The sequence below is a fragment of the Narcine bancroftii genome, chromosome 3, assembly GCF_036971445.1.
Source record: "Narcine bancroftii isolate sNarBan1 chromosome 3, sNarBan1.hap1, whole genome shotgun sequence".
Lineage (NCBI taxonomy): Eukaryota > Metazoa > Chordata > Chondrichthyes > Torpediniformes > Narcinidae > Narcine > Narcine bancroftii.
In genome coordinates, this window is record NC_091471.1 from 340358290 (window position 1) to 340376042 (window position 17753).

At 40.5% G+C, this 17753-nt stretch overlaps 1 protein-coding gene across 1 annotated transcript in view; it reads left to right on the forward strand.

Annotated features, from left to right (window-relative positions):
- Positions 1 to 7730, forward strand: part of LOC138759292 (myosin-4-like) — a 22544-nt gene extending 14814 nt beyond the window's left edge. The window contains exons 31-40 of the mRNA XM_069929485.1: positions 695 to 860; positions 2388 to 2512; positions 4035 to 4343; positions 4748 to 4951; positions 5786 to 5911; positions 6038 to 6208; positions 6300 to 6404; positions 6514 to 6609; positions 7344 to 7478; positions 7606 to 7730. Of these exons, the coding sequence (XP_069785586.1) occupies positions 695 to 860; positions 2388 to 2512; positions 4035 to 4343; positions 4748 to 4951; positions 5786 to 5911; positions 6038 to 6208; positions 6300 to 6404; positions 6514 to 6609; positions 7344 to 7478; positions 7606 to 7620 (1452 nt within the window). The 3' untranslated portion in view covers positions 7621 to 7730. The remainder of the gene's footprint in view (positions 1 to 694; positions 861 to 2387; positions 2513 to 4034; positions 4344 to 4747; positions 4952 to 5785; positions 5912 to 6037; positions 6209 to 6299; positions 6405 to 6513; positions 6610 to 7343; positions 7479 to 7605) is intronic.
- The last annotated feature ends 10023 nt before the right edge of the window (positions 7731 to 17753 follow it).

Here is a 17753-nt window from a genome sequence, read left to right on the forward strand (position 1 = left end):
GAATAAACTCCAGAAGGGTTGTTAACTCAGCCTGCGACATCACTCTATTGAGGACACCTTCAAGAGGTGGTGTCTTAAAGCAGTCTTTATCCTCAAGGACTCCCAACACCCAGGCCATGCCCTCTTCACTCCGCTACCATTAGGAAGGAGGTACAGGAGCCTGAAGACGAACACCCAGTGGCACAAAAACAGCATCTTCCCCTCTGCCATCAGATTGCTGAATGGACAATGAAGCACAGACACTACCTCACTTTCTCCTCTTCATGCTCTAATTTATTATTTTAATTGTGATTTCAAGACTTTCAGGATGATAAGTTCTGATTCTAAAGATGGGTCATTATCTCATAGTGTGGCAGATCATGGTTCAGGCCCTTACTCTTCCTAAGTTTAAAAACAAGCTTAAAGTGGACCAGAATCTCATTGATAACATTGAGCAATTTAAAAATCAGACATGATTCCTTTTATTTTTTACAAGATGAATGTTTACAAGGCAAAGGTCTATTCTGTTCTAAACCGAAGATAAATATTTGGTGCAGTCACACCAACATGACATTTTTGTTTTTGTTGAGACAGGGTAGATTGCAGTCCGGGCAGCAATTCCAGTTTTGAAATTAATAAATATCTATTGCATTGTGTCAATTTAAAACTGTAATTACTTTCATTTCATATTAACTTTTGCTACTGTACAATATAGATTCTGGCAGACTGGAAACAGAAGCAGGAGGAAACCCAGGCTGAGCTGGAAGCAGCTCAGAAGGAATCCCGCACCCTAAGTACTGAGATCTTCAAGATGAAGAATGCATACGAGGAGGCTCTCGATCACCTGGAAACTCTTAAACGAGAGAACAAGAATCTTCAACGCAAGTGCAAAACTCATTTTTCCATGCAAATATTTAGGTTGTTAAATCTATTAAAATGGTGTACATTTACCTGAGAATTAAAACATATAGGTCAAGAATTAACAATAGGTCAAAAGATGCCATAACTAACTGCATACAGAGCGAAACAGTCAGCAGATGCTTTATGCTGTAATCAGAAGCTGATGTCAGCAAGTCAATCCTCCTCCACAAGACAAGCTCCTTTCCATCCTTCTCTAGTGAAATTAAGTAAGTGGAGTTCATGAAAAGCTAAGGCAATATAAATATAAATTCCCTTGCAATTGCTTGGGGATATAGAAACAATTCCCCTCTCCTTCCCCCCCCCCCCATGAAATACTAACATTAATTAAAAATGCTCACCCAACTGAGTTATTAGAGCAACATCTATGGAGGTAGAAATTGAGTTGACATTTTAGGTGAAAGACCTTTTAGCAGATTCTGCCTGACTTGCTGAGTGTTTCCAGCATTTTCTGTAGCATAAGACTATACGACAGGAGCAGAAATAGTCTATTCAGCCCATTGAGACTACTCCACCATTCAGTCATAAGCTGATCTACTTCCCCACTCAGCCCCACTGCCCGGCCTTCACCCCATAACTTTCGATGCCCTGGCTAATCAGGAACCTACCAATCTCCCCCTTAGATACACCCACACCTGCCAGTGGCATAAGACCACAAGAACTAGAAGTAGGAGTCAACCATCCTGCTTTGCCATTCACTGAGATTATGGCTGATCAGATGATAGGCTCATCTCCTCCGACCTGCCTGTTCCCCATATCCCTCAATTCCCCTACTAGGTTTAAAAAAAATCTATCCGACTTTGTCATAAATATATTTACTGAGGAAGCCTCCACTACTTCAATAGACAGCAAATTCCACAAAATCGCCACCCTCTGGGAAAAGCCGTTCCTCCTCACCTTCATCCTATATCTACTACCCTGAATCAAGGCTACATCCCTAGTTCTAGTCTCCCCCACCAATGGGAACAACTTACCTACCTCATTCTTTTCTATGCCTTTCATAATATCTGTAGCTTTCTAGAGCTCCTCTGCCCTTCAAATTTTGACAAATCAAAATCAATTCTTAAAAAATGGTTTGCGTATTGCAATTCCCTTGGATAAATACTTCAGGGTTTTCATCTAATCATTTTTTTTTTAAAGTTCCAAGTTATGCTTTCCCTAGTTTGAAGTCTTTTGTCAACTCCAAGAGGATTGCCTGTTCAGACAGCCTGATGGCATCATGCTCACTTCATGTACCTGAACTAACACCTCGTTTCAGCCAACTTTGCAACAAAGGCGCAGGCAGTTTTCTTCATAAAGCAGCAACGAATGCCACTCTTTTGCTGCTGTCCTCAAAATCTGGGCCATTGTAAAAATCTCTGTCAGCTATAGTACTTCAATCTCTCCAAGAATCATCTCATTTCAAAATTACAATTCTGTATTGTCCTTGCATTTATTTTGTGATCTGTATTACAACCACATCTCATTTGAGATTGTTTTCATTAAAACAGAGGAGATTTCTGATCTGACTGAGCAACTGGGTGAAAGTGGCAAAGCCCTCCATGAGATGGAAAAGGCAAAGAAGACTGCTGAGCAAGAAAAGAGCGAGATTCAGTCGGCATTGGAGGAGGCAGAGGTAAAATTGATAGTTATCTTCATAGTACATGATAGAAATTAAACTTTAGACCACTGTATTTCTCAAATGGCCCAACAGGTTTATTACAACAGCTGAATACATCGAAAGTCATCTCTATTTGTAAAAAAAAAACTAGAAAGGGGTATATTCAAAAGGAACAGACTAAATAGCATCTACTGACAGCAATCAATGCATTACTCTTTTAAAAGCACATTCTGCTTTACTGTGGAGTAAAGGAGTTGCTGATGGAATCAAGTGTTGCCTTTAACACTGTTCATTGGTGCCAAATGAACTTTAGGCAGATACATTTTCATTAAAATGGTATTATAAAATGACAAGCTTTTAGAAGTCAAAAGCATTGAACAAGCATTTTCCTAGAAGGAAGCCAATGTTAAATTGCAACCTTACCTCGGTAGATCAAGTTGGCAATGAAGATTTAAGGCATCGTTTTGCAGTTAATAGAAAAAATTATGTTGAACATCACCCTTATAGATACTGTGTCTGGCAAACTCCACTAAATACTTCTCAAGCGGCACAGTGTTACAGCATCTCCAATCGGGACCAGGGTTCAAAACCCGCATGGTCTACAAGGAGTTTGAATGTTCTCTCAGTGTCCGAGTGGGTTTTCCCCGGGAATTCCAGTTTCCTCCCACCCTCCAAAACGTACCAAGGGTATAGGTCAATTGGGTGGCACAGGCTGATGGGCCGACAGGGTCTGTTACTAATTTTTTTAAATCTGCTCATCACGCTGATAAACTCTTCCAGCCCACTGCCCTCCTTGGCCTTTTGCTCATCCCCATTGTCATTCACTCTTCCACAGGTTAATGTGCATTCAGGGTCTCGAGTCTCTCAGCTAGAATTACCACACTAACTCACTATACTACTTCTTTCTGTAAAACTCATCTTAAATGTCACCTCCTCCCTACATACTTCTGCCATAGCGTGTTCATTTTGAATGCGATTTCCGCCCCCCCCCCACCAATGTCATGCTTCTTTGCCTTTACCCGTTGAACAAATTGCGAGGTGTTATCAATTAGCTAACAGACTGAGAGGTTCCTTTGACACGAAGTCTGTTGACTCGAGTTCCTCCCTAGGAGATAGAAGGGAAGGACATCACTCTGAAATCCAACCCTAACCCCTCACTGATCATTTGCAAAGAATACAACAAAAAAGGTTGAAAACATCCCACAGCTGAGATTCAAGAAAATCCCAATAGCTAATTTTACAAGCATTGACGAGGGAAAATGTCTAATTACGTGCAATGATGTCTACACACCTGATGGGAATTCACTTGGGGGCTTTTTCAATGCAACATTCTTCTATTCATTGCTCTCTTGCAGTTTGCTTTTAGACAGAGCAACGATTATGTGAATACAAATTCTTTTGTAATTGTCACCTAAATCAACCTAAAGCATGTCATGATACAATATTCTCGAAAGATATTTTAATTTAATGCATACCCAATATCAACCCAAGTACGTGGAACTTCTGTGAAATGCTCAACATTTGATCCCTCTTGTAGGCCTCTCTGGAACATGAGGAGAGCAAGATCCTCCGTATTCAACTGGAACTAAACCAAGTGAAATCAGAGATTGACAGAAAAATTGCAGAGAAGGACGAGGAGATTGATCAGCTGAAGAGGAACCACCAGAGAGTTGTGGACACAATGCAAAGTGCTCTGGAGGCTGAAGTCAGAAGCAGAAATGATGCCCTGAGAATCAAGAAGAAAATGGAGGGAGATCTCAATGAAATGGAGATCCAACTGGGGCACGCCAATCGACAGGCTTCAGAAGCTCAAAAGCATCTCAGAAATGTGCAGGGTCAATTAAAGGTGAGTGCAAATGGGTACTAATTTCTAGTTTACAGTTAATTATCATTTAGATTAAATTATTATGAGGGTTGCAGGAGGTGGAGAAATCCACAGACATTCTGTATCTCTGTATCACTTCTTTCTTGTCTTGATAATGGTTCTGGATTAGCAGCACCTCTGTGTGTCTTTAAGTGAGAATAAGAGAAATATTGAATCTTGAAATATTGAATTCTGAAACGATCAATTAATTATGTAAATGTGGTATTTTCATATGACAATACATTTTACTATTAATACTTTGCTTATAATGTTAGATTTTAAGCAGCTAAATGTGATAAAAGGTTATTCAAATTTACTCAAATAAGATGTGAATATTTAGTGTTTACATGATATCTGACAACTGTGCAATCTGGCTTTCTGAAAAGGACACCACAATACAGCTGGACGATGCCTGCAGAAGCCAAGAGGACTTGAAGGAGCAACTGGCCATGGTAGAGCGTCGAAGCAGTCTGCAGCAGGCTGAGATTGAAGAAATTAGAGCAGCTCTGGAACAGACGGACAGATCCCGCAAAATTGCTGAACAAGAGCTGGTTGACATCAGTGAGAGAGTCACACTGCTGCACTCCCAGGTATGTGACAATACATTAATGCCACTTTCAACCAAATAAGCCTGTAATCCTATTTCACATAGGGATGGTGCTGAGGTAAAGAACTAAAATGATTAAGATTTGAGGTGAATTGAACAGCAGGATCTTTTTGATTTTTTTAAATATATAAATGATTTTTAGATAGAATTTGTGTGATTTTACTGGTCTGAAGAATGTCCGACTTCTCTGTATTGGTTGTTCATGCACGAACGACCAAAACTCAAAACCTCCATTTCCTTAACACGAGTTTGGGCAGCATACCGGAAGTGTGGTAATTAAAGAGGCAGGACTTGCAATTCTCATCATCGATACGTGCTATTCATTAGCCCATTGTTCACGGAATGCCTGCTATTAACTTTAGATCACAGGCGTTCCGGGAATTTTATTAAGAGGTAAAATATGGCACCCTCATTCCTGTTCTGACCGTTTTACACTGCTTGCATTTTGGGAAAATAGCAATAATTTCCTGGAACGCAGCGACTGTGAAAGAACATACTCAACTCATTTTCCTAACCAGCATCCCCTGAGATGGATCTCATGATGAGTCCCATTTACTGCTTCATTTTCAGCCTTTGGGAAACCTGCTTTGAGCTCCCAATAAAGTCTTGGAGCCTAATTTAACTAAGCTAATGCCCCTGGTCTCTCCATGGCATGACATCATGATGTAATCTCCTACAGAAGTACGGATGGCAGCTCAAGTTGATTTTGCACTCCCTCTGTTCTAAATTCATTCCAACGATATTGCACCCAGTTTTGTTGTAGTTTAATATTAATGTTCATTTTATAAAACCTGACAAAAGTTCTCTTCTCCCGCAGAACACCAGCCTAATCAACACGAAGAAGAAACTGGATGCTGACCTGAATCATCTCCAGTCAGAGATGGAAGAAACTATCCAGGAGTCGAGAAATGCTGAAGATAAAGCCAAGAAGGCTATCACTGATGTAAGTCAGAAATTAATCTTTTATATATATATATATCTTTTTTTTTTTAAATATTGATGCTCAGCTCAATTACATCGTTGATTTTAAGCTTGAATAACGATCGGCCCAATTGCCTCAAACTGCTAGGCTGCCATGATGGCTGAAGAGCTGAAGAAGGAACAGGACACCAGCGCTCACCTTGAACGAATGAAGAAGAACCTCGAGCAGACAGTGAAGGACCTGCAGCATCGCCTGGACGAGGCTGAGCAGTTGGCGATGAAGGGAGGGAAGAAACAGCTCCAGAAACTGGAGGCCAGGGTAAGCACTGAGACGGTTGCCTGGCTACACACGGAATCCTTTGGATGTGTTATGGATGTGAACAATTAATCCCATTTGGTGACTGGTTTAGGTGCGCGAGCTGGAAAATGAGCTGGAAGCTGAGCAGAAACGAGGAGCTGACGCCATTAAAGGTGTTCGCAAGTATGAGAGGAGAGTCAAGGAACTGACTTATCAGGTATGGTAAAGGGTAATAAACTCATTATCTAGGGGGTCATACAAATGTGGAACATAGTAATGCTTTTGACAAAAATGAGCCTAAATGGTGCTTCTTGTGCAATATTCAGTCGGAGGAAGACAGAAAGAATGTGCTCAGACTACAGGACTTGGTTGACAAGCTGCAGATGAAGGTCAAGGCCTACAAGAGACAATCTGAAGAGTCTGTAAGTAACTTTAGCCCAAGTTTCTTTTCAATAAGGTTGAAGAAATATTTATAAATCTAGCAACTAAGTATTCAGCCTTTTCATTACTTTGGGACTTTAATGATCTCAGATCAAAAAACTGTAGGCCCCTTTCATCTTCACCGCTTTTAGCTTTTCACCATTTGGGTGATCTTGATCCAAAGTGAATGACCTGATGGTTGCCCGAAATCTGCTTGCCAACTTGTAATTAAAGCTTCCTTCAACTTTGCTTACAATGGTGTCCATTTTCACGTCCCTCCAGTATTTGGATATCGGGTCTGTTACCCAACATTAACTTATTTTCAAATATGGTGGTTGATTGTGGCTTGAACACCAATCCTCGAAGACATTGCAAGGTCACACCCTGATAATTAGTGTAGCTCATTTATTACATCTATTCTTGGAAATAAGCTAAAATCATGAGAGAGGATTGTCATTGGAGACATGGCTCTAACAAATGCTGCGTTTAAATTCAATAACCACATGCGAAAGATGAATGTATTAAGATAGATTAACAGCCAATCTACTCTCATAAAAATACATGGAGGGATCAACGAGACAATATATTACAAAATGTGTGAATATCTGTTAGAGATGGCCACTGCTTGGCTCAAATAATGATAATTGGCAATAGTGTTGTGAACAATTCACAGGAGGTTTATCCCTCCAGTGTTCCAGCATGCAACCTGATATTTGTTCACCCCATTTTCCTGTAGGAGGAGCAAGCCAACATTCACCTGTCCAAGTTCAGGAAGGTGCAGCATGAACTGGAGGAGGCCGAGGAACGTGCCGACATTGCAGAGTCTCAAGTCAACAAACTTAGATCCAAAACCCGGGAAATTACCATCAAGGTATTGCAGCGTGGGAACCATTAATAATAAATGGTGGTGCTAATTTTTAAATATTTTCTTAAATATCTGTCAGTAATCATCAGGCAAACATTGTCTTAACTGTATGCCTTTCCTTTCTACCCATTAGAGCGCTGAAGAGTAGACGACAACATGAAATGGTCCAAAGAAGAAATTCACAAAATGTGCATTTCTTTGTAACATAGTTTTATAAATGAAGTAATACCTAAAGAAATAAAAGTGCAACACTGAAAATTTTTTGCCTTTGTTTGATAATTTACTAAACTTTGGAGGATCAAAAATAATTCCCAAATAGATTCCAGAGATACTACATTGCAAGCAAAGAAGTGTAGAATGGGAAACTTAGAATGGGGCACTGGAATTCTTCATCAAGAATCCATCACACCTCTATAAATAAATCAATGCTTTTAAAAATATTGGAGATCTCAAACAACAGATGCTGGAAATACTCAACAACCAGTGGGATTCAGTCCAAAAAGTCTGTTCTGACATTTGAAGCGTGGCTGACGTACTCTTCCTCTAAACCTCATTCTCCCAACTCCTCCCCGTAATCTTTGACACCCTTACTAATCAAGAACCTATCAACCTCCCTTTTAAATATACTCAATACTAAACCGCCATAGCAATCTTGGTCACCAAATCCTCAGATTCATCACCCTCTCTGAAGAATTTTTACTCCTCTTTGTTCTAAAGGAGTGGTTCTCAACCTTTTTCTTCCCACTCACATACCATCAGTACTCTATAATTAGTAAGGGATTGCTTAAGGTGGTATATGAGTGGGAAGGCAAGGTTGAGAATTACTGCTCTAGACCCAATTGTTACTGAACTATATCTGTGCATAACAAGTCAATTAGATACAATTAAAACAGTGGTTTTCAAACTTTTTCTTTGTCGTTCCCCCCTCATCATTTTAAATACCTCTAACAGATCTCTCCTCATTCTTCTACACTCCAGGGAATAAAGTCCTAACCTATTTAACTTTTCCCTCCAACTCATTTCCTGAAGTCCAGGCAACATCCTAGTAAATCTTCTCTGCACTCTTTCTATCTTATTGATATCTTTCCTGTAGTTAGGTGACCAAAACTGCACACAATATTCCAAATTTGGCTTCACCAATGTCTCATTCAACTTTACCATAAGATCCCAACTCCTGTACTCAATATTGATTTATGAAGGCCAATTTGCCAGGAGCTCTCTTTACAACCCTATCCATCTGTGACATCACTTTCAGGGAATTATGTATCTGTATTCCCAGATACCACTGTTCTACCCCCCTCATTGCCCTAGCATTCACCATGTACGTCCTTTCGTGGTTTGTCCTTCCAAAATGCAGCATACCACACTTGTCTGCATTAAACTCCATCTGCCATTTTTCAGCCCATTTTTTTCAGCTGATACAGATCCCTTTACAAGCTTTGAAAACCTTCGCTGTCCACAACACCTCCAATCTTAGTGTCATCTTCAAACTTGCTGATCCAATTGAACACATTATCATCCAGATCATTGATATAGATGACAAAGAACAATGGTCCTAGCACTGATCCCTGAGGCACAACACCACTCACAGGCCTCCACTCTAAGAAGCAATTATCCACCACTGATCCCTGGCATCTCCCACCCACAAATTGTCGAATCCATTTCACTATTTTACCTAGCATCTGAACCTCCCTGACTTTATCGAAGTCCATAAAGATAACATCCACAGTCTTTCCTTCATCAACTTTTCTGGTAATCTTCTCGAAAAACCCTATAAGATTAGTTAAACAATGTCACACACAAAGCCATGTTGAATACCCTAATCAGTCCATGACTATCCAAATAATTGTTTATGTATCTGATCTCTTAGAACACCTTCCAATAATTTACCTACTACTGATATCAGGCTCACTTACCTATAATTTCCAGGGTTATTTTTGGAGCTTTTTTTAAATAACGGAACAACACGAACTACCCTCCAATCCTCTGGCACCATACCCATGGCTAAGGTCATTTTAAATATTTCTGTCAGAGTCCCTGAAATTTCTACACTAGCCTTGCTTAAGGGATAAGGGAATATCTTGTCAGGCCCTGGGGATTTATCCACCCTTATATGGTTTAAGACAAGAAGCACTTCCTCCTCTAATCTGCAACAGTACCATGACCTCGCTGCTTTTTTCCTTACTTCCTATGACTCTGTTACCTTTTCCTGAGTGAACACCAATGAAAACAAATATTAGATCCCTAACATCTGGCTTCATATATAGCTGACCACTCTGATCTACAAGGGGACCAATTTTGTCCCTTAATATCCTTTTGCTCTTAATATATTTGTATAAAGAGTTTCTTTCACATTATCTGCCAAAGCAACCTTATGTCTTTTAGCCTTACTGATTTTTTTTCTTGAGGTTTTCCCCTCACATTTTGTTTTAAAATACTCAAGTACCTCATTTGCTCCATGTTGCCTCTACCTGTTATACACCTCTCTCTTCTTCTGAACCAGATCCCCAATATCCCTCAAAAACTAAAGTTCCCTATGCCTTCTAACTTTGCCTTTGATCCTGACAGAAAATGGTGGAGGTGGGTACGATAGGTGGGAGAAATAAGTGCACAAAGGAATCACAGAGGGTGTGGTCCCTACGGAAAGCTGAGAGGCGAGAAAAAAAAGTGTGTCTAGTGGTGGGATCCAGTAGTAAGTGCCGGAAATTCTGGTGGATAATGTGTTGGATGCAGAGGCTGAGGGGAATTATACGTTTGTTGCATCTGGGGGCAGAGGGGACCAAGGCAGATGAGCGGGAAATGGAAGAGATGCAGGTGAGGGATGAAACCACATTTGAGGAAGAAGGCAGGTGTTTCAGAAGATCTGGACTGGAAGACCTCATCATGAGAGCAGATGCGGCAGAGACATTAAAAGAAGGGAATGGAATCCTTGCAGGGGGAAGGGTGTAAGGAAGTGTAGTCAAGGAAATTGTGGGAGTTAGTGGTTTGTAATATATGCTGGTGAAAAGCCTGTTTCCCAAGATGGAGACAGAGCGATCCAGAAAAGGAGAGTGTTGTCAGAGATGGACCAGGTGAGTTTGAGATTGGGGTGGAAGTTGCCCGCAAAGTGGATGAAGTTGACAAGCTCACTGTGGTTGCATGATGCAGCCCCAAAGAAGTCATCGATATACCAGAGGAAGAGTTGAGTGGTTTTGCTTGTGTAGGCATGTAGCATGGATTGCTCCACAAAGCCCACAAACAGACAGGCATAGCTGGGACCAATACATAGCCATGGTTACTCTGTTAAATTGGAGGAAATTAGATGAGTTAAAGAAATTATTTAAAGTGGGGACAAGTTCTGCCAGGAGGAGGAGGGTTCTGGTAGAGTCCAAGAATCAGCAGTGCTTTCAGACCTTCTGTGTGGTGGATTAAGGTATAAATGGATTGGACATCCGTCATGAAGATAAGGCAGCCAAATCAGGGAATCTGAAGAAATTGAGGAGATGGAGGGCATGTGAGGTGTCGTGGATATAGGTGGGGAGGAATTGGATCGGGGAGAAAAGATAGAGTCAAGGTAAGATGAAATTAGTTCAGTGGGGCAAGAGGAGGCAGCAACAATGGGTCTACCCAGATGGTCATGTTTATGTATCTTGGGTAGAAGGTAAAAACAAGCAGTTCAGGGGGTGGGAGACAATGAGGTTGGGGGCCATGGTGGGGGGGGGGGGGGGGGGTGACCAGAGGTGGAGATGGTGTTGGATACAGTGGTTTGTGTAGTCGTGGGATCCTATGGGAGGGGTAGATAGGAGGAGGAATCTGAGATCTGTCGGCTGGCCTTGGCTAGGTAGAGGTCAGTGAACCAGACCACAACAGCACCACCCTTGTGTGTGGGTTGATAGTGAGGTTGGGATTGTTATGGAGAGAGTGGAGAGCAGAGTGTTCAGAGGAGGTGAGATAATAATACAGGGGTGGGAGGTGATAAATTTGAGATGGTTGATGTCTTGGTGATAGTTAGAAATAAAAAATGTCCAGTACAGGCAGCTGGCCAGGGTGAGGTGTCCAGGAGGAAGGTGGCGGCTTGAAGCAGGAGAAAGACTCTTTTGTGGGGGGGGGGGGGGTAGTTGGAAGGGGGATGGAGAGGCAAGGTCACAGAAGTAAGCCTGGAGGAGGAGACGATGGAAGAAGGGTTTGGCATCTTGGCATGCGTGGAACTCATTCAGGTGTGGGTGGAGGGGGACGAAGGTGAGGCTTCTACTGAGGACCAAGCACTCCATCTCAGAGAGGGGAAGGTCAGAGGAGGGTTAAAAGCCAAGCAGGGGTCGGAGTGGGAATAGGTGTTATGGAGAGTGTTGGGGGAGGGTCGGGGAGGTGCAAGGGTGGAGGTGGAGGGTTGGCGGGGGAGGGGGGAAGGGGGGCTGGGGAGATGGTGGTGGGGAAGGTCAAAGGAGAGAGGTGGGGGTAGGGTAGGTTAAAGCAGGGAGGAGGATGTTTAGGGGCTTTCAATAAACTGTTTCTATGACTTTGCTCAAAGCGACTCACATCGGAGTTGAATTCTTCAAATATTGTCCCACAAATTAGCATTGAGTTTAAGAAATTTGAAAATAATTTTCTAATTACTTCAACCGCTCATAGCTTAAAATGATGCATTCTGTACTAAAGAACATTTAAAGTACACCAAGACATAATTTAAGAACATACAAAAAGTTATCAAAGCAACATCAATAATCAAAAGTTCAAAGTATCAAATAATCCTCTCTTCCTATTTCAGGAATGCATCTTAATTTTGGCTTCAGAACATTTAGGAATGTGTCTTAAAATGTTATTTCTATGATTTATGTGACTCAAAGCTGTTCAAAATAATTATGCAATCTATTAATAAACAGTCAAACATTTGACACATTTTTAAAAATTTCAATCAATACAAATCCTGAGTAATCATTCTTTGCACAATAATGCAACTGCTTGACTTCATATGTCCAATTTACTATATTGTTCTCTACTCACTTTTAATACACAAAGTAATTAATTTACCTGTGCTCCTGCTGACTGAATTTCACTCACCTCATTCAGTTGCCATCTTTGCTTTTGAGGACTGTCACCAGACCCAACAGCTGTGACATTTTAGAAACGGTGCCTGCATTGATAAGTAAGACATTCTTATAATTTAGCGTTGACTTTTAAAAAATGACCAGAATTTGTAAAGATGCGTGCATCTTATTTTTTTTTTCTTTTTTCCATTAATTCTGAAAAAAAAAACAATCAATTCTGAAGTATCATCAATGATCTAATCTGGTGAACAGTCTGCACTTCAGACTTCTTTTTTCCCTCTCCTCTCAACATTTCGTGTTTTTGTGACGAGAAGCTCGGTTTGAACATTTTTACTTCTCACAGAAGTTTGAGATACACAAAACATAAATCTGAAAAAAGGTTCAATTTATTTAATTTTTGTGGTGTCAAATATAACTGATGAACAAAATTATAATTTACTACCATATACTTCGCATTTAGTTAAGAAAAACTTTAATCACAAATGATTTGCAATGTTTAAAGTGGAAATAATGATAATACATTCTTATCTAAATTCATTTTCATTGCCAACAATTAAAACTCATCATACTGTTAATAATTTCATTGCAGTGACCCAATTTACCTTTTCTTAGAAGCAGTGTCAATATCCTGCATATTGTGCAAGTATTACAACTTCATGTTTATTTCATTGCTGAATCTCTTGGGAGGATACATTGGTTCACCCCACTTTGGTCTGATTGGAACGGCTGTAAGTGAAGCTGAAACATCAAAATCTGAAGGTGTGGGAAATCTGCAATAAAATAGAAAATGCTGAATAAAAAATCCATGGACGGAGAAACAGAATTAACATACTGGGTCGAATACCATTCATCAAAAGAGTTCTGGTGAATGATCTTCAAATGTTTCACCACATCTCTGACCACTTCCAAGATCTGGACTATGACTGGAACTCAGACAACGATTACGGTGATGATAACCCAACCGGTGAAACATCTTGATAACTTTTGATTTCTGAAAGAGCCAAGGTTAAAGACTTTTGATATTCAAGACAATTAAAAAAAAACACTAAAATTAATGAAAATGATTAAAATATTAAACACAACTTTCTCATACAGTTGAATAAAACAATGACAAATCAATGATGGAAAACACTGTCCTCTTTGCCTTCAAAATTTTGGTCTTACTAATCTGAATGGAGTCTTAGGCCCTGGGCCAGGTCTGACCTGACGGTAGGATATGACCTTTGGTGTTGGTCTCCTCCATGTTATTTCCAGCAATTTAAAAAAATGCTTAAAATGGAATTTGGTTAAAAAAAATTAATATTGTGCTCAAGAATAATTTTCATGCCAATTATGTGGTACTCCAGATTTGGGTAATCAACTAACCTTCGCATCCAACAGCTTTCCAACAAATTACTTCTCCCATTTTGTGACTTTCACATACACTGAATTTGCTCCAACATCTGCCATCATTGAATACCTATGAGGCTTCTGTTCAACAGCATAGAAATGTTAGCTCTGTTTAAATGGTGCATGTACGACTATCATCTCTACAATACTTTATATTGATTTAGTTCCAGCTTGAAAGCTTTGATTAACTCAAATTTAATGACTGACCTGTTACAGAATACTGAATATTTTGAGCTCTTTTTCATACTTCTAGTGTGAATTAAATATTTACGCTTTTAATTCAACTAATCTTGTCAACCAACATGGATGTATGGCAGATTTTGATTTGGTGACCAGATTCAAGTTATTTTTATTATGATACAAATCATCTGAAAGCATCTGTTCTCAGTTAATTGCAGACTTTAGGAAGTCACTCTCCTATTCTGCAAGCTTGCCCAATAGCAGACAAAAAGATTTTGTGCAAAAATATTTTAAAAAGCAGGAAGTTGCTTTAACAGCCATCAAATTCTCCACAAAATATAACAAGCAACATAGTTGCTATATTCAACTATATGCAAATTTCAAGCAGTAAAGATTATTCTAAAGCAAATCTCTCTGGCAGTAAAATGCAACATTAAAATCTCACTTTTTCAGAATTTAATTGTTTTTGAGGCACACACAATCTACTGGAAAAACTCAGCAGGCGGAGCAGGGGTGGGAATCCTTCCTGCTGATGCTGCTCAACCCATTTGAGTTCTTGCAGCAAACTGTGCGTTGCTTCAGATTCCAACATTCTCTTGTGTGTCTAATTATTGTTGAGATTTATTTAACCTTCTCTTTTATCCTTCTTCAACAAATCTTTTAGTTCTTTATTTAATTTTCTCTCTCAACATGCTCTTTTTAATATTATGTTTGCATTTATGGATGGGATCAATTTTAATGCAAAAGAATCTTACATTGAGTGGGCAGGCAACAATCCGTCCTGCCCACTCCATAAATGCCCCGTAGAGGGCTCTATACTAAATGCACCTCCTGTATGAAACTACTCCAGACCAACTCAAGGATTTTGGCCAATTGCCAGGCAATGAAATATTTTAATGCATGCTGCCACTCTTCTCTTCAATTTTGCTAGAAAAATATATTATAAGTAGAATATTGATAATACAGTATGCTTGGGAATTTGGTGGATCCAAAAACAGTAGATTTGTGGACAAATTCAGAGAGTCCATCTGTGGAGGCAAAGGGGCAATGAACAATTCTGATCGAGACATTGCATCAGGACTGAGAATGTAGAGGGGAGAGAGCCAGCGTAAAGAGGTGTGAGGAAGGGGGGTAGGGGGAATGGGGCGGATGGAGCCAGGTGTAGGAGGGCAGGGATGGAACTAGGGAGAGAGCACATGGTGAGTGAGGGAGAGAATCGACACAGGTGGAACCAGATGGGGGACGGCGGGGAAGAGATGGTAATGACAGGTTTTAAGCGGGGACACGGTCGATTCTGAAGTGAGGAACACAGATGAGGGCAAAAGCATTGGCAGTTGGAACCAAAAAAAAACTGGATGAGAGTTTGGGAGAAAGGAAGATTGCTTTAATTAGAAAACTTAATATTCATACCTTTGGGTTGTAGACTACCCAGGCTGAATACGAGGTGCCATTCTTCTCGCTGGTCTTCGTCCTGGCAATGGAATGCCATTAACACCACTAAGAACAGGGCTCTCATCATCGTTGCATCGGAAGCTGATGCACATCACTGAAATTGCTCTAAGATCCGGTGCCCTTCACTTCTGACCGACCTCCATTCGGTTACGAGCAACTTCTGCGAACACACAGGAAAGGGGGGGGGGGGGGGCAGAGGAGACTTGCCAGGAGGTGGTCTGGAATGGAAAGCTTCAGAAATGATAAGACACCACATTAGATTGGATTGGTTTTCCTTGGAGCTAGGGGACGCTAAGGGGGTGGCCAGATGGGGGTGAAAGCATATCCCCCCCCCCACCCCATCCCAATACGAGATGTCCAAATCCAGAGAGCAAGGGTTTCAAGTAGTTAGTATCGCAATTGAGCTTCAAGTTTCGTGTTGTGTAATCAACGCGTGTGAATTTTAAATGTTCCTTTACTCCCGACCAATTTGCCATCCCTTACCTTGTTCGACTCTGCGGAATAAAGATTTGAAACCGCAACTGTAACGAAAAAAACATCATTCGCGCGTCTCTATGAGAAATTGGATACATTAATGTGTTAATGTTTTGCGAGAACAATCCCATCATCGGATTATACAGTGAACTCATTAGTACAGTATATATTAAACCAGAGGAGTATTAAAATAACTAATTTATCACTAGGCAAATACTGTCAAGTATTAACACCAGGTTGAGATCCGGACTGTCCCACAGCAGAAGCGTCCCAAGGTTCACCGTTCAACCTATATAGACTGAACCATTTTGCCTGCGCAGCAAGTTCGGTCCCTATTTGGCGCTCGCAAAGTGTGACCAGCAGGTCTGGTTCTCATATTAATTCTTGTTTTCTCCTATCAGGATAAAATTAGAGAAGCAGTGTCAATAGTTTTGTGCAACATTTGAACCATCATCACATGTCACGCTGTCCTCACACTTCTCGAGAGCGGACAAAATCGAGCAAACGCTTTTGCCAAATTCTCGGATTAAATAGTTAATTTAATTTGATTTTGTTTTCACAAATTATGTTCCACTCGCATCCATATATTAACTGGAATTTAAAGACGTTGCATATTGGAAAATATTTACAATACATTGATCTTTCTGCTTTTTTAAAAAAAATAAAGGAAAATACGATATTTGTTCCCTCCCTTCAAATGCCACTGAAATGAAATTGTGGAAATCAGAGGATTTCCTGAGCCCGGCGACTTCTGAATCTTGATTTTGTTAATCGCATTCTTCCAATGTAAACATGGGTGGGTGAAAACAAACTGCAGGTTGATAATGAAGATTAGTTAATACGTGGCAAATTGTGGCCGCTCCGTCAGATCATTCCCCATTTAAAGTGAGTCCTTAGTTATAAAGTGCACCTAAACTCATTGAGTTTAAGAGTGGGTCTGGGAAGAGTCCGATTTACCTAAGGATTTGTCGCCCGTTTTAAAATAAGAAAACGTCAAAAAACGTAAAGGATATCACAATATATTTTTAGAAAAATATAGACCATTACTAATCTTGAAAAGAAGCATCCATTCTGCGCTCATTGACTTAGTAAATAGAGAGCAAATTACATATATTTAACCCAATCCATGTTACTCCGCTCAGTTGCTCTGAACAGGCACTGCAGGAATCAATGCACCTCTCCACAATTATTCCATCTGCCATTTAAGTATTGAAGAAACAGCTCTCTTGTTTCAGGTTTCTGCCACTTTCTCTGGCATAAACTTTGTGCAGGTGTAATCTTCCCCCTTGGCGATTAATTCCTACCTCCTTGAGATTAAAATAGAGAATGATCCAGTGGATGAGAGGGTTAACACATGAGGAGTGTCTGACTGTCTGGAGCTGAGAAAGGCAGGGAGGGAAACCTATCGAATATTGGCAGGGCTGCATCGAGTGGACTGGGAGAAGTTGTTTCCAGTAGTGGTGGTCTCTCGGACCAGAGACTACAGGCTTAGTATAAGAGAAAATCTTCAGCCAGAGGGTGGTGAATCGGTGGAATTGGTTGCCTCAGACAGCTGTGGGGGCCCAGGTCAATGGGTATATTTGAAGTGGGGTTATTTTTAGGCTCTTGCTTACTTTTAAAATTTATTTAATTTAGACACAGCACGGTAACATGCCCTTCTTCCCCACAAGCCAGTGCTGCCCAAATACCCCAATCAACCCAATCCCCGAGCATCAAGGGTTGCATGTTGAAGGTCCAAGAATGAGGCTGAGAGGAAAAGGGA